The 24627-nt window shown below is 29.6% G+C and overlaps 1 protein-coding gene across 1 annotated transcript in view; it reads left to right on the top strand.

Moving 5' to 3' along the window:
- Positions 1-24627, top strand: part of LOC118188695 (ubiquitin carboxyl-terminal hydrolase 24-like) — a 208863-nt gene that overhangs the window by 25256 nt on the left and 158980 nt on the right. The window contains exons 5-16 of the mRNA XM_035359190.2: positions 54-170; positions 2813-2848; positions 3536-3601; positions 4119-4259; positions 9953-10111; positions 13481-13595; positions 13890-13993; positions 14335-14442; positions 16129-16224; positions 20726-20884; positions 21774-21857; positions 23246-23395. Coding sequence (XP_035215081.1) covers positions 54-170; positions 2813-2848; positions 3536-3601; positions 4119-4259; positions 9953-10111; positions 13481-13595; positions 13890-13993; positions 14335-14442; positions 16129-16224; positions 20726-20884; positions 21774-21857; positions 23246-23395 — 1335 coding nt within the window. The remainder of the gene's footprint in view (positions 1-53; positions 171-2812; positions 2849-3535; positions 3602-4118; positions 4260-9952; positions 10112-13480; positions 13596-13889; positions 13994-14334; positions 14443-16128; positions 16225-20725; positions 20885-21773; positions 21858-23245; positions 23396-24627) is intronic.

The following is a 24627-nucleotide window of genomic DNA, read 5'->3' as shown; positions in this document are numbered from 1 at the left end:
AAATATATCTAATGGAACATTTGCATTAATTTCTTGTTGGTTCATTATTTTAGGCTTTTGATCCAGAGTCTGAGTTCCACATTAAAAATAAACATAAACCTTGTTCATCTAACCAATGGTTGGATATGTTTGGTCCTGGTCCAGCATTTGCAGTCAGTCAAAGTGGACTTGTAAGTTGCGTGTAATGTTTTGTTATTTTGTATTTTTCACCATTTAAATTTTAAAATTGTTATATAATAGTTTTTTGTTCTTATTTGATCTTAAGGAGTGTTGCTTTTAAGATTATATTTGGCTTTCATGTGTTTTTAAGTAAAAGAATGTACTTAGAAATGGGCATCGTGATGCAGTTCTTCTAAAATATAAACTTTTTAATGCTTATGAATACAGGTAAGTGTAAGGTTATGTTTCTTCCAAGTGTGTGTGATTTAAAAAGGGGAGGGGAGCAAATGTTTATGAAGCACTGAAATTTTTTTTTGCTGTGTTTTGATTATTTGCTTAGTTTTTTTTTTTAAAAAAAAGTCGCTGGTTGGTGATTAATTTTTCGTTACTCCAGTACTTGAAAGACAACAGCCATTTTGAAATTGACAGTGCAGTAAGATTTCCATATATGTACACAGTAATATTTTTTTGCTTAAAAAAAAATTGCACAAATTTGGCATCATTCATAAATTTTGATCCTTAAAATTTGATCATTTTAGAAGTACAACTTTATGGAATACCAATTTTTACATTCTGTACTGTTGGCCAAAATTCCATATTTCCAGAGAAATGAAATGCGACACTTTCTTTTTCATCAGCTGTCAAACTCTATTACCCCATTATGATTTTTTTACAAGGGGGGAAAAATTGTTGGCAGTTTTGAGGACCAGATTTTAAATCATTCCTGATCCTGATATTGGACGTCTGGATCTCGAACTTTATACTGTATTACATTTTTAACTTATTTTAAGAGTTTAACAGAAGTACGTATTGTGTACTTAGCCATTAATGGATAGTCTTTAATAGATAACATTTTACTCGAGAAGTTGAGATTATTTTCTAGTTGACTGGAGTCTTGTATTTGTGATGTAAATAACTGAAGTTTAGTATCCTGAAATATGTAATGATATGAAAATGAAAACTTCCTTGCTAGCATAACAATATCTGAACTTTTTCAATTTTTTAAGCATCTTTCACAATGAATTTTTAGTACCATTGGCTGCCATATATATTTGATATACACTGTGTTCATTAAAGTCCTTATCTGGCATTTATTTTCTTAACCATTGGTCATAGATGTATACTTCTGCTTACAAAAAAGTTTTAAATTATGCAAAGATTCATGTTTTACTGTCTTTTAATTTTACGAAATTAGTTGTATAAAGTAGGAAATCCAGTTTTTTACATGTTCCTCTGAGCAGTGTATTTATAATTCAGGAAAATTTTATATTTGTTATAAAGTACAAAATGTTTCATTTTCACATGACAGAAGTTGACTCATATTTAATTTCAAAATTTGTGATATTTGACATCATTTTAAATTTGCATCAAGTTGGTTTAAAAGTAAATTACGGTAATTTGTAGTTTTTTTTTTCGTACTTAAATGCCGTTCAATGCTATTCTTTGTGATTTACTAGTGTCTTTATTTATAATTTCATTACATTTGACACGTTGAAAAAATTTTCACACAAGTAATTTATAAGTTTTTAAAGTTTAAAAATATCTTATTACTATTGTCATGAAGTTTTATTACTGTAGAATCATAATTTAGTAAATGAAAAAAAAAAATCAGGTAGAAATATTTTTTATTTTTAATTAATGCTAATAATATTATGAGTTGGCTACTTGGCAACTTATAGCTGAAGCCTGCCAAAGTCTTCTAGAACATGAGTCCCATGAGATTCTGTGAGTAAGGTCTCCTTTCTGAAAAAAAAAAAAAAAAAAAAAAAAAAAAAAAGGGTTTATGTTGTCCAATATTTTTTCAGTGTTCTGCATAGAAATGTTTGTCATGTAATCTCTAACATCAAAAAACTTTTTTCTAAACAATATTTTATTTTTAATTTTGCAGAAATGCAAACATTTTGCTGTTCAGTTTGTGTATGGTCCCTGAGCATGAACTTGATTTTTTATATTTCAGTCAGTTTTTGTCAAATGAGAATGAAATTTTATATTTTTTATAGCAAATTCAAAATTTTTCTAAATGTAAGTATAGGCTTTGTATTGTAAACAAAATTAATTTCTTAAAATAAAAAATGTGCTATTATGAATATTTTCATATTAATCAATCACTAACTGGATAAATGTCAGCAATTAATTAGAGAATAAATATGTGCTAAGATGCAATTTTGTTAAACCTTTGTCAGCTTTCATTTAGTTTGCCTTTTGCTATGCTATTAAAATATTTTGTCAGTTATATTTAATATTGAGAAAATTAGAAGCATGAGTTGCATAGCTACTTGAAGATTAAATTTGGGCATAGTCAGCCTATGGTTGATTGTAATTTTAGAGGTAAGCTTTATACATTTTTGCAAGAGGAATCTGATGTATTTTCTTCTTAATAATCTTTTTTTTTCCCTGCATGTCTCATGAAGCAGTATTTAAGAGATGAATGGAAGAATGTTTGGAAAGCATTTATTCAGCTGATATTAAAAGTTAAATTGAAGTTCCAGAGGAGGGAAGATACAATATTATTATTAATAATAATTCCTGCAGTTTTGCATAATTTATAATGTGTGTTTGTTCATTTCTTAATAATGAAATTTATTGTAATAAAAATGTGATAAATTTCTAGGTAGATTGAACATTTTTATTTATATATTTGCTTGCATTTCAGGAACCATATGGGTGGCTTATTGACTTAATTAATAAAGTAAGTTTTTAGTGCGTTTATTATAAATATTTTTATGCAAAATTATTTTAATGTGTTTCATTGTGCATCATTTCATCCTAAGTACATCTTGCTTAAGGAAATTGGACAAAATTGGAATTATTTTAAATGATATAGGCAATAAAAATGATTAAAGTAAAAATATTGCTAATCATTTTTAATATTTTCTTCTAATTTCTGGCGATTGAAATTATCTTTAAATTATTAAACTGTTTATCAAACATTTTTAATGTACAGTCATTGTATATACCTTTGTAGGATTTCTCATTTTTTTAGAATGAAGCTTCAGTGGTGAATGTTGCATACTATGAATGGTATTTCCTGTGCATATGGGATAGTTGAAATGCATTGAGTTAATTAAATAACAGTGGATATTTGTATCTCAACATGAATATATATTATTTTTGTTTTAATTATAATTTAAGCAGTTGTCATTGCTGTATATAGTATAATTTTAGTTAGGAATTTTATTTTAAGAAATAACATCATAGAAGAATAAGTTGTAAAATAAATACAGATACTCATTCATGTTTTATAATGCAGCTTTTTTAATTATTAAGACTTATCTGAATAAAGTATAACTGTATAATATATCTCTATTATACAGTGTATTTATAACTGTGAGATATTATAAAAATACGTAATTTCAATGATTTTGTTTCGTTACAGTTTGGCCAACAAGATGGGTTTCTAGAAATCCGGAAACGTTTCAGTAGTGATGATATTACTGGAACTGTAAGTTAAAAGAGACATGTATTACTTTATGATAACTGCATATGCAAATGCTCTCTTTGAAAATCAGAAATGTGGATAAAGTATTTTTTACGATAGTTTTTATTGTACCTGTTATGATAAAACATATTTAATATAATTAAGTTTGACATAAGTTTTCTTCCAGGATCTTTTTCCCCCAAGTCATGAATGTGTGTAGTTAAAATAAATATCATAAAATTATTTAAAAGATAAAATATTTATTGTTTGAAAAATACTGTAAGTTTTATTGAATTATTAACTTAAATAGAATAAAAAATGAAAAAATTGTGAAGTAAATATTATTGAACTTGGGCTTAGATGTGATATATCCCCCTTGTATGCTTGCAAATAAATATGTCTAAAATTGTATGAACACTTTTGAGCAACCAATAAATAAATTAAAAAAAAATTTTATATATATATTTGAAATGGTAAATATATATATTCTGTTATGTATCATACCAAATATTTTGATGGATTTTGATATAATTTCTTATAGGGGATGGCAGCTTTGTTGTCGCCACTTGCAAAATGTGCAGAATTCTTAAATCCTATTAAAGTGCACCCATACTTATCTACTTGCATGGATATTGCTGTGAAATACATTAAATGTCTCTCTGATAATGATATAAAAAGCAAGGTAATGTAACAGTACTATTGTTCATTTTTATAATATTGCTGAATATATTTATATGAGCTAGTAATTTTTCATAATCTAGATTTTAACTTGATTGCTTTTCTCCTATTTTTTTCTAAACTTGTATATGTATTTTATTCTTCTTTGCAGTAATGAATGAAATAAAATGGATTTGCTTCAAGAAAGGATTTGTTTTTTAAAGTTAAATCTAAGAGATGTTATAATTTTCATTAACTTAAAATTTTTTAAAATTACTTTTAAGCACATCAAAATAGTAAACATAAAAATCACATACCAATTTTCTTAAATTAAAAAAAACTTTTGGTATTAATTTTCAGTAAAAAAGAAATTTGAGGAATTAAAAAAGATAAATAAGCCTTTAAAAAAATTTTTTTTTTTAAGAACTAGAAACTCTGGCAAAATAATTTTTGTTTCTTGGAGGAAGAAAACTACCTGCTGCTACTTAAAAAAAAGGGGGAGTTGGAGGGTGATTTTTCTTTAAGTGCATTGAAAGGATTTAGTGCAGTACTGCATGTAATATTGAATTAAGTTATGACTGTAAGCTATATATCAATTTATGAACTTAACCACAGTTTATCTGAGATATAAGATGTATTTGATGTTTAATGAACCAGAATTTTAAAAAGAGATAAGTACTAATTTTTGAATTTTTCAAATTGCAATTAATGATTAATCAGTATAGGAGGGTAGATTGCTCTTCTGAAAAAAGTAAGATTTTTTTTATTTATCCAAAATTTGTATTTTATAATCTGTATTGTTTTGTATTTTATAATATGTATACTTTTGTATTTTATAATCTGTACATATTTTATTTTAATATATATTAAAAAAATCAATAAAAGGGATATGCAAAAAATGGTAAAGTGTTTCAGGTGAATAAATTAGCCAGAACTTCAGATCTTTTAATTTATCTACCCAAATATATTGCTTAATTGAAAGGTTTTAAAACACTATTAAAAGCAATATGTAAATAAATCATTGAATTTTATATTTGTTCAGTTTTATGTGACATTTCAATTAACTTCATTAGACATCAAAATGGAATTCAAAAGCAAACTTACTTTACTTATCTGATTCTTTCGACACGTAATTTGTTACAGCGGCCCTATATATGTGTATATATATATATATATCTTAATGTGAAATCAAATTCTATTCTTTTTTAACTTTTTGTTATTAACTGTCTTACTATCTATCTAATTTTACATCTTAAATCTTTTCTGAAACTGATGGAAATTATAAGCACTGCAAAATGGAATGGAATATACTTTCTGTTGCATACATCAGAAAAAGTAAACCTGCTGTTGTAAAGTGACAAAGAAAGAGGATCTAAAGTTTTAAACTAAAGTGACTAAAACTGCAGTACCAAGGAAATATGTGGTCAGTAGCAGTAATTTAATTCAGGGTTCGTACGGTCCTTAAGAGGCCTTAAAAGTCCTTAGGTTTTTCAAAATTGATTTTTGGTCCTTAAAAGTCCTTAATTTTGACCAAAATGGGTAGAAGGTCCTTAATTTTAATCATCAGAAATTTCTGTCTATTTTAACGACAGCCATTTTTAATGTGAATTAGCATTTTGGAGGAATATTTTTCGCTATTCACTGACAAATATGGTTATCTTTTGAATTGGTTATAATTTGTTCCTATTTCTAATATAAATGGTGGGATACTTGAGTTTCTGAGCAAGACATGAAACATTAGCATTTCGAAATTATTTCATTAATTTCTAATGAAGAGCTCTTAAACAACTTTTTGCTTTTGGGGATGTGAATTCTTTTATTAAATGGTTCTAAATTTGTCTATTTATCAACATTTTGGTGATTTTGAGATCAGTTTCTAGAGACAAATTTTTATTTCCAAAATCGGGGAATTTTTCGATGATTTTTTTTTTTAAAACATTGTAACATTGATAAATTTCATACATTAAATTTCATATATTCTTATATTTTTATTATTACTTTTTATTTTCATATATTGATAAATTTCATATATCATAAAACATACTGAAATTATAGTTAAAAAATAACATTAAAATATTTTTTTTTTTTTTTCCTGTCGTATTATATAGTTCCATTTTTGGCCTCTTATTATACAATATTTTGAGTCTGAAAAATAAATAATTTATAATGGTATAAGGCACAATTTATGAAACAGTTTTAGCAAAAGCAAAATAGCTATGTAATTAATTAAATATATCTTTTTAATTTTTTTATGGTAAGAGTTTTTCCCATGTTATTGTCTCAGAATATTCAGAGTTCTCAAATTATGCATCAGTTTTCTCTATAAAATTAATTTTACACTTTTTCCCTCTTTTTTTTTCAAAATAATTTTGTTGCTGTTACAGAATTGGTAGGAATAATTTTTCGTTACGACTTTAGACATTGAAGCCTGAAAAGTTTAGGAGGATTTGAAGGCTAGATTTATGATTCTAGAAAATTAAAGAAATATGTGACAAAATGAAAAATGTCTCCATGGTACTAACATGCAATGGGTGTATTTTACAGAAAGTTTGTGATGAATTTCTTACTTTTTGGAGAACATCTAGAAAAACAATGAAAACATAATATTTGAATGTTTTTCTTCTGATACTAAAATCTTTTTCTTAACATGTTTATCTTCCCCTTATTTTTCCTACTTTTTACTAGCCACAAGCATGGAAAATATCAAAATGCTTTTAATCTGATGACATGGACAGGCATTGTAGAAATTAATTTTGTCATTAATAAAGAAATTGAAAACTGACAATTTCAAAGATTCGTCTAATATGTCTTAATGCATCATACACAGGGCATTTCCCCACGTGATGCAATCTCTATGGATCCTAAATTCTGCTGCCTAGTGTCTTTCTAAATTATGCTTTTAGTGCCTGCTCTAAATTCTAAAAGTTTTGTCATTTCTAGATTTTGTTGCTTGGTGTGTCACTAAATTCTAAAAATTCTGCCACACCAGCTTTGTAACCGGCCCTTACCACATATATTTCATATTTCTTCTGAATGTTCAAATGACTAATGAAATAAAATTAGTAGCTTTTTATATACATTCTATTAGCATTAATTGACATCTTTAAATCCAAAAATTCTAAAATGAAAAGAAAATGTGTTGAAGAAAGAAACTAAATACATAAGAAAAAGAATATTATTCTTCAAAGATATGTACAGTTACTATTATGTAAATTACTCAATTGTTTATAATTTCAGCCTTTACTCCTTTACTATAATTTCTCATTTCGATTTCCTGACCAGAATGCAATCACTTAGACAGTTTTCAAACTGAGATTTTTGGAGTGGAAGACAGACCTCCGCTTGTTTGCTGCATTAGTTCCTGCCATCTCTGATCATTTGTAATTATTTGTCTTTAGGTCAATTATTTATATCTTTGGATTTTCACTGCTGACATTTGAATTTGTTATGATGATAGAATTACTGAGCTAGCATAAATTAAAATTATATTGTATAGCCTTTGACCAGGAGTTCACATTTTTAGTTTGAATTTGACTCTTCTTGTTTAATTACATCACCATGAGCTGAAATTGATTTTGTTAGCATAAGAACATGCTTTAATGGTCTAAGTTCTATTTAAATAAGATACTTATTTAAACCTTTGTCTGATTTTGTAGTTACTTTCAGACATAGCAATAATTTGCTTCACTTCTGTGTGGGGATTTTGGACTATTTAACTTTTACCAGATCAAATAAACCCTCATAGGTAGTACATTGTGAAGAGGTTTACAAGTTATGAGACAAAGCATGCAGAAACTATTGAGAACATTGGTTTGCCTATTGAGACAAATTTCTAATTGTTAGAAAAGATGCTTAAAGAGAAGGAAATTGATTAGCCAAAATGTCTGGGAAGGCTTCAAATTAAAAGGACGCATAAATAAATATTTTGTTGAGTGTTGCTGCTACAAAACATAAATGTTTTCTGGCAACAAAACATAAATATTTTGCAGGTTTTAATCTGTAGTTATTCTAATATCGTTTAAGAATCAATGCCATAAATTACATATATTTTAAACTGTGAAATTTAATTACATTGTGATTTTAATAGGGCTTTTTTTAACAAATATTGTTAAAAAATGAATCAAATCTAATATTGGCCATGTAAATGCATAAGGACTTATCTAACTAGCTAATTTAATTAAATTATTTATAACTAACTGCTTACCCTTAAAAATTATTTCTGCATATTAGAGGGAGTTATTACATTTCACTCATTCTTACCGTGGTCACAAGATAAAACTCAAAAATGTAAAATTCATGTATAACTTATTCTTTGCATTTAGTGGGACTTGAAATAATACAAAATAACTTATCACTCTGGTGCTTTGGCTTATTGGAACCTTAAAGTATTATAACCTCTGGAACTCTACACAAAGCTAAAACACTAACTATGTCAGATAGAGCCGAACTATCAAAACTTGCCAACAGTGCCTGGATTAGACCTTTCAAGTTTCTTCTGATCAGCAAGTCTCTCTGTAGGCAAACAGCAGTGGTGACAACAACCACTCTTTTCTTATGAATCATGCATTTTTACTTCTCATTTTAACCTATGCTGCTTGACATAAAACCTACCTGCTGTTTAAACCTCTAGACTGTGACAAAATGAGACCCCCCCCCCAAAAAAAAAAAACAGCATAAAGCCAACTGTTAGTAAAACGTAAATAAAATGTCACTTATCTTCTTTCAAATATGTCCAACTATTAGAAGTGTAAAATATTTAATGCTACTTCATAAATTTCATAAAGTTTATTTTATTCTCAAACTTATTAATAATTACATTAATTATGTTTAATAGTACTTACAGATCTGCTTTATTTTTAGGATGATATTACGAAAGTGGAGTTCAGGCGTAGATGATATCTTTAATTTAATTTATTCAGTTCCCATTTGCTGATAGGCCCTCAATTTTTTCATTAATGGTCTTTAAAAGTCCGTAAAAGTACTTAATTTCCATGTGCAGAAATGTGTACAAACCCTGTAATCTCATCTCTAGCTTTTATTGTGTTCTGAGGTTAGTTTTGCCATAAATATGATTACTTTCCTTTTCTTCTTCATTTTCTTTCTTGCTTCTGTTAATATTTTCTAAAAACTGAATGCAGTAACTATTGCTAATAATATGAAATTACTTTATATCTGTATTTAAATGCGGTTTTGCCTGAATACACTATATGTGAATCCGTGTTATATTTGTCCATTCTGATCATTGATATTTTAGGAAAAGACAAAATCAAATTCCTGCTTCATCATAGTGCATAGTAATGTATCATATTGGGTCTTCTCCAAGTATAAGGCAAATTAATGGGCCATTTGTAATTTGTTAAATTTACTTGTAAACATTGTTCTAGGTAACAAACTTAATTTTTAAGAATTTTATTTTCGTCAATTTCAGTGATGTTAACATGTGAATTGCAGTGAAAGATTAAATCTTTCTTTTATGTTTTTACATGTGTGAAGAAACTTTTATATTATTTTCATATCAAGAAAAAAAAAATTATATATATATTGTTTTTATTTACAACAAAACAAAATAAATGTCTTGTTTTTATTTTAAGTAAGCATGTAACACAGTAGCATCTTGTGTTATATGCTGTAAATAATTTATTTATGACTTGTATTTATGAAAATGTAGTTAAAAGTTTGATTCCATTGTTAATTTGGTATTTTAATTGTATTTTCCAGAATGTATGTTCCATATCTGATTTATTGAAAAGTATGAAACTGTTGTGCCTTCACTTATGGCCTCAGCAAGTGACCCTGATGAATTCCTTGTGCCTTGAGTTTATTCTTCGTATGTTAAAATGCCCACATTTTAATGCTCGAATGAATGGCTTGAAAGAGGTGTGTATGCCTGTTTTTATAATATGTAATTTCAGTTTTGTTGTATTAGATATAGAGAGGTTTTTAATAATTTGTGAATTATTGTACTGTATTTTCATTTCTTTCATAATTTGCTAGAGGTTCTCTGCACTTCTTCATAATCTACTAGAGTTTACTGCATGGCATAAAGTTCTTTGTTGGCATGGATAAATGTCTAGCAAATATAGAAAATCCTGTTTTTGGTGGTGGGTAATGGGTAAGCTTGTTTAGGATATTGGGTGACCTCAATTGTGACCTAGGAAAGATCATCTGATCTTTCAGAATCATTATTCCAGAATCATTATTATCAATATTTTGATCCCCTTATAAAAATAGTATTTTTTTCAAAGACAGAAAATATAATTAAGTTGGGCTTTTAAGAGGAACTTAGATATAGCACACTGTAAATATTTCTATGTTCTCTCAAAAATTCGAATGTTGGAAATTTCTATTTAGTCCACTTCTTTAAGAATGATGGTAACTAACTCTGTTCAGTATATCGTTAGTTGTTTAAATTTTAGTAGGAGGTGGAGGCTATATCCTGAAAAACTGCAAAATTTCAGAGTTCTTTCTGTAAAATTGTGCTGAAATATCAATATCGTAATACACTATCTACCAATAAGTATTTGGACACATGTGATAGAAAAGAAAATCAAAACGTTTTCATGTCCAATATTCGGTAGAGCTTCTTCAAGCAAGAATTACAGCCTCAAACTTCCGAAGCATGCTTTTCAAGTTTTTGTATGATGGCTATTGGTTTCTTCAACTCGGCTTGAAGAAGACGAGTAAGTTCCTTCACGTATGTTGGATGAATGTTGCACCCCTTCAATCGTCAATCCAACTCGTTCCAGAGGTTCTAGATAGGATTCTGGACAGGCCTGTTAATTCAGTTAACCCCATTTTCATCACGCCGATACAATGTGGACCTTGCAACATGATAACTGGCGTTGTCTTCATAAAAGTAACGTGAATCCAATCTGTAAAACTGCCACAACGTGAGAAGCGAACTATCATCCAAAATAATGTAGCAGGCATCGGCATTAAGTTAACAACGAATTTAGACTAAAAGTCCCTTTTGGGGATACCAGGAGAAACACCCCATACCATAATTCCGTCTCCGCCGAACTTTACTGTGAACACAATGCATTCTAGCATGAGGCGTTCTCCAGGCAGATGCCAGACACAGACCCTGCCATCTGAATAGAAGAGGGTGAACTTTGATTTGTCCATTCCACTGATTTTACGGTCCACTGTCGACGGGCTTTTTACCATATTAACAGTGTGGTTGAATTTTGTGATCAAAGGCTTATGGGCCTCAACACATCCATGAAAATCAAGCAGATCTGCTTCTTTATGAATGGCATTTATCAAAACAACACTCCTAGATGCTTTTTGAGACTCATGGGGTAGTGAGCCATCAGCTGGTTTCAGTTCTTCTAAATTTCTCTGGACAGCGCCCATCGATCTATATCTTCCAATTTTGCGGATTTGCCGAATCTGAGCACATTCCGACAATCACTGCTCGACTTCCACTTCTGACTCACATTGGCCATTGTTGATTTGGGGTAATTCAGCTCACTAAATGTGTCCCTTAAGAATCGGCCATTTCTGTGATGCCTGCCATCTTTCCTAAAATCAGATAACGCTTGACTTCGTGGCATCTTGCATGCGACTGATGCCAGTGTTGTTTCCTGCAAGATATTTAACGATGGAGGGCATGACGTATATCATGACTGCAGATATTGGCATGGGTGTCCAAATATTTATTGGTAGATAGTGTATTATAGTAATGCTGTAACTGAGAATTGACTGGAACATTTCACATAGTATTTTACTCCAAAATATTCAAATTGACCGAGTTTACAAAAGAGCCATTAGGAAACTTAAAAGGATCGACATGCAGAAAACTATAAATCATCTATCTCAAACACATTGTTCAGGGTGTGTTATCACAAGAAGTACAGTATGAAGTCTGAGATCCAGAATTGTTGGATTTTAACTCATCAGTTTAAATCTAGTAAGATGACTTGTAAATATGGCAACATAGGGGCTTCACTTATTGTTTAGGTCAAGAAAAATACTAATCCCCCTCCATGATCACTCAAAGGCTGAAAGTGTGATCATGTCAATCAATGTATTGTCACTGGTCACTGTGATTTCCAACCCAGCTGATGTTTAAAAGTCTCATAAGGTATCTAACTTAGTCTGGAAAAAAAAAAAAAAAAAAAAAAAAAAAAAAAAAAATTGCATTTATGGACACCTGCTCCCTTTTGTTGAGAATTATATTCTCCATTCCTAGATTTTGCAGGGGGATATTTTATTAAATTTTTTTTTTTTGGAGGGACTAGTGTCCAGATATCTGGTTATTAGATCTCTGCAGTTATTGGTTGTTGGAATTTCTGACTGTGTACTGTATATCTGCATTGCATACCTGGCTTTAAGTAGTTCGTTAAAAGTTTTTTTAATGCAAACAAGTTGCTGTTTGTAAAATAGGTGTGATTTGTTGGCAGTGCACATAATTTATATTGTCCTACTTTACACACATAATTAAGGATTTTTCACTTATATTTTTTATTATATTCTGTTGGTTTTTTTTAAGATAAATTTGAATGGTGTACATTTATATATTTAAATTTTTCTTTAGTTTCTCATGGAAGATTTCATTGGCATTCTTTGCTTCTTCTTTTTTAATGTTCTTAAATTGGGGGGGGGAGGTACTACAAATGAGGTTTTTTTGCCTTTTGAAAGAGAAAAGTGTCTCTTGAAACAGAAAAATATTTAGATTAAGTTGCATATGGAGTTTCATCTCATATTTTTGCTGTTAGTCAAGGTCATTGTTTGTTTCCTGTAGCTTGGTATAAAATTAGTGAGTATTTTTTAATGGCTAATTGTTAAGAAATATACATGTTTACATTATCAGTCATAGTCTTTAAAATGTAACTGATAGTAATTGCATTTTAAAATAAATTAATGTACTATGAGGAGAGGCACGAGCATCATTTTACTGTAGATATTTATAATTATTTCTCAATCATTTTTGTTAAAGCTGACTGATTATGATAATGAACATTTTAGTAAGATTTCATTTTTACGGATTCCCCCCCCCCATCTTTAGTGTTGAGACTATTTTTATGTATTTCTGTACCTATTTTAAGAAACTTTGTTATTGGAAGTTCATATCTAGGATAAGTATTTAAAGAAATAAAAAAAAGTCTATCATCATCCTTTTTGTGAGCACCCTGTACATAAATATGAACATTCTGTTTTTAATTTAATTTTTTAAATTCTAACCAAAATTTGTTTACTTTATAAGATTTTCAAAATTATTAATCTCTCTCCCCTTTTATTTAGGTAATGAAGCTCATTGATGATAGTTCAAGCATAAGGTGTTCAAAAATAGCCATTGATTCTGAAAGCCTTTTGAATTGGCTTGCTGAAAATGAAGTATTGTCCATTGCACTTGAAGGTATATGCTTGATTCTCTGTTAGTTTTTCTCCCTTTCCAAAAAGTAATAATTTTTATTGTAATCATAAGCAGCTTGTAATCTCTTTTTTTTTTTCTGTTATTTATTACTGCTGGCTAGGTAATAAATGTATACTTTGTCGATTGATAAGAAATTCCAAATATACTAAATATAACTAAAGTTTTTTCTGCAAAAAAATATTTGTTTTTGAAAATGGGGTATACTTTATATAAAAATATAAATGCAAAACTTCATTTTTTTATGAAATATTTATCAGGATTTTCATTTAATTTTAGGAAATATTGATCAGGTGCAATATACAGACAAAATTAAAGGAATTGTAGAATTCATGGGCCATCGACTTTCAATTGAAGAACTGACTAAAATTTGGAACATGCAGGTTTCTAATATTTTCCCATTAAATTAATATTTATTGCCCTTAGTAGTAAATGCTAGTGTAACAATGAATATAATTTATTAATCTATGAAAATTAAATTTATGTATTATTCTTTGATGTTTTATGAAGCAAAATTTAAGTGTTACTAAAGTTGTATATTGAAAAAATAAATTATTTGGAGATTTTTCATAAAAGTTGTTAGGCTGAGAATTTTGAAAGAACTTTTTACTTTTTACAGCATAGTATGCACTATTACTAGTCGAAGAGTCTGCTTTCTGAATAATTATTCACAAGGACTTCCTTAACTTGAATCCTTCTTTTAATTAGTGTTTTTATGTTTTAGGTTGGCCAGAATGCTCAGCTTATAGATAATATACACTCAATTATGACAGCAGCTGCTTCTAAGTTCAGTATGGAGCAGTTTGATCATTTATTAAATTTAGTGCAAGAGGTAAGAATTTAAATTTCCTAAATACACTCCTTTTTTAACTTCCTTTTTTGAAGTAAAGGAAGTATTGTAATTGTGAAAAATTCGCATATCATATTTCAACAAAAAAATCCATTTTGACCGCTTTTGAATTCACTTGAATGATGTTTTTGCATGACATCTGTATGTACTAACAGAATAAAGGACTCTTTTTTTTTTTTTTTTTCTTCCAAAAACAGATTGTAAAATGGATTCAGAAGAGATGTCTTCATGATTTATCATTTATAGATATATTTATTATTTAAAGTATCTCATGTACCTAAAAAATGAGTAGACTTAGAATAATGAAATTTTGTATGTTGCACAGCTGTAAAATGTATAACCTCCCTTTTTGGTTGCAATCAAATGCACCAAATATACGTAATATATATGCTTATTAGTGAGCTTAATGAGCTCTGTTTTTTTTTTAGTCCATATGAGCTTTGTGCCTGAAGGACTATTGTTTCCATTTTGCGATTTTGCATTGAAAATTTTAAAAGGCTGTATCACTTTTCAAATCGTTGCCACCAAATACTATCGCCTTGTATTATATTTGAAGGAATTAAATAATGAAGAATCTGCATAAATGTATATATATGTTTCTCGCATTGTGATAAAACAATGGTACCTAGAGCCATCCAATTTTGAATGATGTAATACTACTGTGAAATATGGGCATTTGAAAGCACAAACTTGAAATTTGGAATTTGTTTTGTTATTGATTTAATATTTTGTAAAACTTTAAACGTATTTTTAATTAGCAAACTCAATGATGTAAAAGCGAGCAGTGGCAAGACTCTACAGAGGGGAAAAAAAACCTTTTTATCGCGCGGAACTGTGTATCAGAAATTCTAAAGATACGCTCATTTTAAAATTATTTTGCGACATTGCTGTTGAACTGAATTTTATGGTTTAAGTGCAAAGAATGAGATATTTAATAAATACAGTTAACACACTAAACGTTAAAAAAATAAAAAAATAAAAAAAATAAAAAATTTTAGACGTAATTTAAAATCTTAAACCCTTCAGATTTTTTTCTTTTTCTTTCTTTAAAAAATTCTTACATGTTGGTAAATTGTGTAATTTTTGCTTTAAAAGTGGTTGAATTATGCTGTTCTTATGTTCATTTAAAGTTTTCGTGCCTTTAGTTAATGTCCATACAAAAGGTGTAGAATTATCAATAATTTAAATGTTGTTTAAGTGGTATTAAGCTGTTATTTGTTTACATTTGAAGCTCTTAGTAGAATAGTGAATTAATTTAATTTATGCACAAACTTCAGTGTGTTTTTGCCAAGTAGGACCAAAAGTAAAGTTTCAGCTTTGTGCACCAAATAATTTGTCTTCTTGCCCGCTGACCGAATTGCTTTTTCTTGCAACTGTTTTTGACTGTATTTGGTGTTTTATGTTTTTCTGTATTTTACAATTTTTAATGAAAATGTTTTGAGTTTTTATATATTTTTGGCCTTGCTGCAAAGTGGGAACTGAATTAATTGAATGAGAAATATAATATTTCTAATGAAATTCGAGGAAGTAAGTTGAATTGAATTGCAGCAAAAAATGTGTATAATTTAATAGGCCATATAAGGAAGTCGTGGTTTCCACATCAGATTCTTTTTATTAATTAGAAAAGTATTTTAAAATGTTTTATTTTGATTATTATTATTATTTTAGAGATGGCAAGAAAGCAATGATCAAATGAAGAAGAGGCTTATAATTTTCATGGGCAGAATTGGAAAAGAGACTAACCAAGGAAGAGCTTCAACTAAAGTAAATTGAACTTCTGGTATTATATAAGACCATAAAAATAGTATAATAATATTGTTATTATCTCCAGCTTTCTAATACAACATTGATTATCATAAAAGGAATAGAAGTTCAAACTTGGCTTTCTTTTATCACTTAGACATAAAAAAAATAGTTTATTTTTTATAATATAAGATGATTATATTTTGTATTTTATATGTGTGTGTGTGTGATTATTGCAAAGCCTCGAGGGCTGCCTGCCTAAGGGGAGGGGTGCCTTCGTGGAGGACTTTCTAAGGCAAACTGGCTCGTATACACGTTACACATGGGGAAAACCAGGAAAATGCCCATGCAGCCAGCCTGCTCGCAGGATTCGAACCTCGAACCGAATTACCAGTGTTCAGCGACATTACCGCTCGGCCACTGGTGAGTCGTATTTTATATGCAACAGACTGACTTTCATTTCATTTCTGGAATTTTCAAAATTTATGAAAAGAAAATTTGAATTATTTTTATCCTTTCCATAAATTTTTGCTTTGAAATAATTTAAATATTTAATTTTTATATTATGAATTTAATGTGATTATGTAAAGTACATGATGTAAAGTAAATATCACACTTTTAATTTTGAAACCCTTTAAAAAATTGGAGAGCATGTATATTTTAGGGTACAACCTTTACAATGGGGAATCTTAAATAGAGGATAAAAAATGCATGTGAAACAATAGCATACATTTACAGATAAATGTGTTTTTTAAACACAAAAATATGTTTAATATATTGCATTATCTAATACATACAAATCAGATTTAAAAAAAAGTCATGTAATAGGAAAAATGTGGGAAATCAAATTATGTGTGTCAGTGATATAAGCAGTGTGTAAGACAGAGATCTAGATTTATATTTTGGAAATTTTTGGTATGATATGTGTGTTTTTGAAATTATTAAAAATCAGTTGTGCTATTTTATTTATTTAAAATATGAAATATGCTATTTAAGTTTTTATACCACAATTAAATACATATAAAAGTTAGTTAATAGTTAAATACATATTCCTGTTAGTTATTAGTTTAGAGTAAAAGTTAGTTAATAATTAAATATATATTCCTGTTAGTTAATAGTTTAGAGTAAAAGTTAGTTTAGAATAAAGTTAGTTAATAGTTTAGAGTCATTTTACATGAAAACAGAAATACATCACTTTCATTTAAATACAGTATATACGTTCATTTGAAATATTTTATATGTGGAATAGAAAAAAAGAATTAAAAATTTTTAGAAAGTTTCTGAGAAGGAATTGATGTTCTTTCTGTGAAAATCACACGAGTTTAAAAGTCACACTTGAAAAATTCAAAATAAAGTTAAGTTTTCAAGTAGGGCTGTTTAAAGTCATTTATTATTCATCTAATAAAATTTGTTCATAAATCTACTGCTTTTTTGATGTGTTAATGCTAGTTTTGCCTTGTTTTTAACAGTTATTTGCTGAGAAAGTTTTGAAATAAACAGATAGAGGAATTTATGTCTTGCAAACCTCACCTATCTGCAAATTTATGTAAATTGAAATGCTGAATTTGAATGTTTGGAATCATATATGTATGCATGTACACAAGTTTATTTGTTTAATTTATATACTGCCCTCCAAAAGTTAAGGAACATCATGTTTCTCAAAGCTCACCATTACAAAAATGTCAGTAACATTTAAATTCACAGTTCATATGCATGACAGTAATAAAATTTAAGAAAATATATGGAAAAACAATAGTTACCACTTTTATTTTATAGAAATAAATATAGGAGTTGGAGAAAAAAATACAAAAACTAATTTTTGTTCACGAGTGTTATCTTCAGTTGTTATTACATTTTCGTGGACAATATCCAGGAGAGTCTATCAATGCCCGGGAGAAGTCATTTGCCTGATTCGTTGAGGTGGCAGGTGATCGGATAGATGGAAATAGGGATGTCACAAGGTGATCTCATCTCAATGTCTCTCGTAGTGTGGTCCACCAACTATGGAATCAGTTTGAATCCGAGGATTCTGTGTCTAGAAGACATGTTCCAAGCAGACCTAGGGTTACAACACCTGTGGAAGACTGTTATTTAGCTCTTTTGACCTGAAGGAGGAGTAATATTACTGTGCCTCAACTCATGGCAGATCATTTAATGGCAACAGGAACAAGAATCTGAGCTACTACAGTGTGCAGACATCTGGTCATACAAGTCTGTATGCAAGACGACCAGTTGTTTGTGTCCGCTGAGCCAAGGACTTGGAGGTACCCGTTTATGTTGGAGAGAACGCGTCTCCTAAACCAGTCAACAATGGGTATCTGTTCTCTTCACAGACGAGTCCAGGTTCACATTGGAGAGTGATTTAGGTCATCAACTGATCTGGAGGGAACAATGCACCAGATACAACAAGTCCCACATTATGGAAAGACACAGCTCCAGAGGTGGTGGAATAATGGTTTGGGCTGGGATCTCTGTCGGTGGTCACACTGATGTACATGTGTTCAATGGATCGTACATGTGTTCATGTACATGTGTTCATTCTGGTGTGATGTATCGAGACAAGATCCTTGATCAATATGTCCACCCATATGCCACTGCTATTGGTCCTGGATTTCTTCTGATGAATGACAATGCGTGTCCGCACCGAGCTCGGGTTTATGAAAAATATCTTGAGGGTCACGATATGGAGTGGATGGAATCACCAGCTCAATCCCCAGACCTGAATCCGATGGAGCATCTTTGGGACTACCTTAGGAGACAGGTTGCTGCTTTAAGTCCTCCTGCAAGGTCGTTAGATAATCTTGAACAGGGATTACTCCATGTCTGGTCGTTGCTTCCCTTTTCACTGATCAACAACTTAATTGACAGCATGGAACGTCGCTGCCGCCAATGTATTGCAGCTAGGTGTGGACACATTCTTTATTAGAATCCATTTTTGTAATATTACCACCCCATTTTAAAGAACTGTTCAGTGAACATATTCTCTGAATATCTGGTTTCTGTGTTGCTTCATTCTCAAATTAGACACGAAAAACATTCTGTTCCTTAGCTTTTGGAGGGCAGTATACATTGGAATGACATTCAATTGAAAACGGGTAGTTTTATAAAAACATAATGGCACTTTTGCTTGATTTCTGCACATGTGAGAATACTGTTATGAAATATGTTTATCTGAAAATGTGGCTGTTTTACAGCAATTATTAAAAAGTAAGATGGTGGGTGAATCTTGCATTTTAGATTTTTCAACCAAGAACAAATAATAGGTACTTGATACATGAGTTCTTCAGTTTTAAAAGTAGTTTGAGAATTGGGTTTTTCTTGTTTCCTGATATCAAGACTATGGTAAGAGAACACAGTGAAGTAATTGGGTAAATTACAAGGGACAGACAGCCTTGAATGATTGTGATCTTTGAAGAGTCAGCCATTATCATGTGTAGTCAACAACACCAAACCATAACCACCCATATGAAGGAAGAGTCCAATAAGACAGTAGTAGAGCAGACTGGGCAACATTTGCTTCACTAAATGGTCTTTAAAAGCGATAGATCCATGAGAATACCACTTTTCATTGCATGCCTGTGTGTATAATATCTTGCATGGGCCACAAACTATGGACAACTAGAAGTTAGTAGTGTGGAATGATGACTTTCAATTCTCACTGCATCATGTTGATAATAGGCTAAGAATATGAAGCCAGGTTGGAATTGTACAGTGACATAGTGGTTTCAGTGATGGTGTGAGGTTATTTTCTCTTGGCAATGTTTGGAGCCTCTGATATGTGTACCAAGTTCCCTCACTGCATATAAGTACATAGACATGCTTGGCAACCACATACAACCCTCCATGCTTTTCTGCCATACTGATGAAAATCGAGTATACCAGCTGGACAGCTGTTTCTGTTACAGATCCCAGTTGGCTGCGACCTGCTTCAAGGATTATTTCATTGAATTCTCTCTGTTGAAATGGATGCTCAGAAACTTGGACTGAAAGCCCTTTTAACACCTTTGGGATACTTTAGGAAAAGGTGCGCAAACATACCATTTACTACCAGCATTTTTAATTGATTTATGGCAAATTTTGGTAGGTTTGCAGGAGCAGCTGTGTGGACTTGTTGAATCAATTTCTCCTCATATGGCAGCATTATCAAGATCAAAGATGCAGCAGCTTGTTACTGATCAGGACCCCAAATTCAGCGACATTTCATTGTAGAGTAGCCACTGTAAAGTTTATTTTTTACCTCTAAAGTTATTTTTTTCCTCTTTTACCCTTTTTAGTAAAGTTTTATTTCTATTCTCATATTGTTATTATTTAATCTTGGGTTATTATTGTTATTTAATCTTATGTTTTTACTGTTTATGTTTTATGTTTTTACTATTTATTTAATCTTAATTAAAAATGTAATTTATATTTTATATGTTTATTTATTTATTTTTAAATAAAGCATTTATTAATGCAAAACTGAAGGGGGTGACTCATATTATTAGTTCTGTTTGTTTTCAAGAATAAATTTTGTTCGTTTCAGGTTTTAGATCTTTTGTGGGATCTTGCTCATTCTGTTGTACTTCCTATGAACTTAGTGGAATTAGCTTTAGAAGAACATTTTTTAATTTTAAGAGAAGTGTCTCATAAAGATCAAACAAAAAAGCTGTATTGTGTGAAATGTATTGAAGATATTAGAAAGGTATGTGCATAATTTTATTTAACTTTGCTAATTCTGCAAACTTTGGGCAGGTATATCCTGTAATTATTTATAATCTGAATAGTACCAATTTGATATAAATAAGTATAATTTTATTGCTGTAATTTATTTAAATTTGGGACCTTAAAAATAAATCATTTGCTAAAAACACTTCAACTGTGCATGCATATTTCATATGTTTTCTCTTTGAAAGTGCAGGACCAGTTTCACTAACCTAAAATGTATCTGAAAAATCATTGGCAACAATTAGATTTATGTAATAAATAATAGTACATCAATCAACTAGAGGTATATATTCATTCACTGGATATAGCCAGAATTCCAGTTTTTCAACTTTCATAAATCCGAAATTTGCAGATTTATGAAATGTGCACTCATTATATCTCTCAAATTTTGTGTAATGTAATATATATCATTCAGAGATTACATAAATTGAAGATTTTTAGACTATGAAATTATACAACAGCAAATGGGTATAACCAATTGTATAGCATAGAAATAGTGGAAAAAAAAATTGTTTTTACTCCATGGTATTTTCAGGATATCTAACATGGAGTCCCAATCACCTCTGATTCAGCTTAATGTTTGTGGAGGTGACAAATTCAGTTTTGTCTTTTAAATGAAAAATTTTTAATTAACATATCATTTATATGTATGCAGTGTACTCTCTGTTATCTGTATAGTGTTGTGAGATAATTAAGACTTTCAAGCATAAAGAAGTGTAATAATTACTTTCAGTTTTTTTTACGTTCAGTAAGTATCTTGCTAAAATTTAGTAAAATTCATATAACTTGCAGTATAATTACTCCTAGTTCAACTGTCATTTAACTGGAAAGATTTATTTAATTAATTTTTAGCAATTTCATTTCAGGGAGTTTCTGTTCTTCCATCTTTGAAACTGCTTCATAGTATTTGTGAGAATATAGTGAAATCTGGCGTGTATAAGCAAGATAAGGTAAGACCTCATAAATATAAAATGCTTTTTCATTTATTATTATGTGGCACATTATGTGAGATATTCTTATATCAGCATATGTGATTTGTGTTCTGGATTCTTGCAAGTAGCTTTTGCATAGACATTTATTAAGCATTATACGATGCTAATTTTTTTTTATTTAATAATATAAACTGATTTGATGATTTGTGTTTGCTTATTATTTTCTTTATTATATGCTACTGATTTTTTTTATTTATATCTAAAAATTATATTTTCTGTATGAAATAAAGGTACAGTTTTCATTATTAAACTTGTATGCATTTATATATGTAATAAAATCAAACTCTGGCCAGCTCTGTTGTAATAAATTCTGTAACAGAATACAGGCAAGTTGAATCCATAATGATCAGCAAGAATTTTGATGCGGTAGAAGTGTTGATTCATAATGAATAGGAAATTGGAGGCAAAGACAGATTAAATCTTCATTTTTTATTTCAGCAACATGTTGTGGCCACAAAGAAGTTGGCACATTAATTGTGCCTATTCCAAAAAGCTTACATTTTAGATAATTTTGCAGTAAGAAAGGAGGAACAGACAGACTGCAGTCCAGTTAGGCCAAAGCATAGAAAGTAAATACATAATGTTCAGGATGAAATCTTACAATTTGTAGAATTGAGAAGGGAAATTTACATTGCTAATTTAATCTTTTACATATTTTTTATTTTTCTTACATATATATATATTAGAAATGTCATGTAGAATTTATTTTTTAAAAATATTTTGACCTAATATGTGTTGTTTTAATTATAAGCAGTCCTTTCTTATAGATATTGCTGAGATTTTAACAGTCAGGTCATAAATTGAAAAGCCATTTTATATGTTATTAATTGTGATATTAAAATGAAGTATTAAACTATTTTATGTAAAATTAAAACATGTGGTAAGATAAAGTTAACATAAATTAGATTGTGATTAGTGTTGATACTATAAAAACGATCATTAACACAATACAAATTACAAAATTTCAACATCACATTCTTTCTATTTTATATTCATCCATTTGTTTGTCTTTCACAAACTGTATTTATTCTTCGAAAGTTTTATGTTCACAAGGTTCACTCTTCTCTCACTTTAGTTGTCATTTTTTTTTTTTTTTTTTTTTTTTTTTTAAACCATTGAAAACAAAAGAAATTATGGGGAAGAGTTGTTAAAGGAGGTTGTAAATTGGAAGTTAACTGAAAATTTTATGCATAGAATACTGCCTTCTTGCATTATTTATTTATTTAGTGCATTTGTTTCTTAGTAAACTAGTTATAAAAATGCTGTTTTTTATTTCATAAGAAACTGCATTATTAATAAATTTTCAGTTATTCAGAATTAATAATATTTATGGTATTTATTTTCAGACCACACTACCTGAGCTTAATAAAACACATGATATCATTAAACTTATAACTACTAGTCTAGCAAAGTGCCATAAACAAGCTGCTGATGCTGCAGGAAGTGGCCAGTTAAAGCCAACAACCTTAGTTGATGGCAGAAATACACATGAAGAAGTAAGTTTATGTTAATATGAAGAAGAAAAGATTGGAATTTGTAAAGCATTTTTACCAGAGCAGGTTTAAAGTATTAATGGAAATTTTGCAGATTAAAACTTTTATTTAGTGTTTAAGCTATTATTCTTTCTCTCTCATTTATGAGTGTTTGTGGTATTGTTTCTTTCTATATAATTGGTTACTGGATAAAGGTAAAATTCAAGTAATTGAAATGGCTAGTGAGGTGGCCTCAGTGAAAGGAAACTAACAGGATTTGGAATTTTCATAATTGAACGTGATTTTTTATGGGAGAAAGTGGAAGAAATGAGCATTTTTGAATAGAGAATAATTTTTTTAAATTGTTAATAAGAAATGAGAATGTGTTTTAATTTGAAGCACCATTAGAAGCAAAAGAAAGCTATGTTTATGTGATAGTTGTCTCAATGACCTTGGTGACACAGTGGCAAGAACATGACTGGTATATCCTTACAGCACTGATCTGAAAATAACAAGCATTACGTAAGTTCTCCCAAGTGTCAAGTCATTTAAACATATCTTATTTTTGATAGTGGCAATTAGTTGCTTTTAAGTAAAATTGCTGTAGATTGCTAAAGATGTGTTAAATGCTAAAGTAGGCCTACAATGTTGATGTTCCTTTACTTCATTATTTTGTGGTTTACTGAGTATAAATTTCCATCACAAAAGATGATAAATAATGAGCATCTATGCAGTAAAATGTTAGCATATTTGCTATGCTCGTTGAGGACGTGATTTTTCCAAGATGATGTCATATAACTTGAGATAACTCACTGCTGTTATATGAAATCACATTTCTGTGTATTTGCTATTATGAGCTGTGTCTGTGCATGCCATTTACCATGTTTATCAACACTTGAACAGGTTAAATCAATGTTAGTTAGGAAGCTTGATTGATAAGTACACCTGAACACTGTGATAGCTGTTGAAAACTTGTTTTGCTACTTTAGTCCTAAAGAGCAAATATAAGAAGCATCTGGAAGTTAAGATCTTTTTGTAAATCTAATCATTTAAAGAAGATCAAAGTTGTTCCTTTTGGTGATAGTGATAAATTTACCATGTTGATAATGCTGACAAATTATAATCAACTCCTAATGAACCTGGCCTTGTCTTTAGGGTAGGGGGAGAAGTTTAGTTTGCTTGTTGTTGAACAGTAGAAAAATTATCACAAACCATTAAAATAAAGCAGAATTTCTATCTGAGATGCAAAACATAGA

The sequence above is a fragment of the Stegodyphus dumicola genome, chromosome 4 (assembly GCF_044657685.1).
Source record: "Stegodyphus dumicola isolate Sdum_Otavi_A_Nest chromosome 4, ASM4465768v1".
NCBI lineage: Eukaryota > Metazoa > Arthropoda > Arachnida > Araneae > Eresidae > Stegodyphus > Stegodyphus dumicola.
Note: the sequence above shows the minus strand (reverse complement) of the source record. Positions and strands in the feature narration are given on the sequence as shown.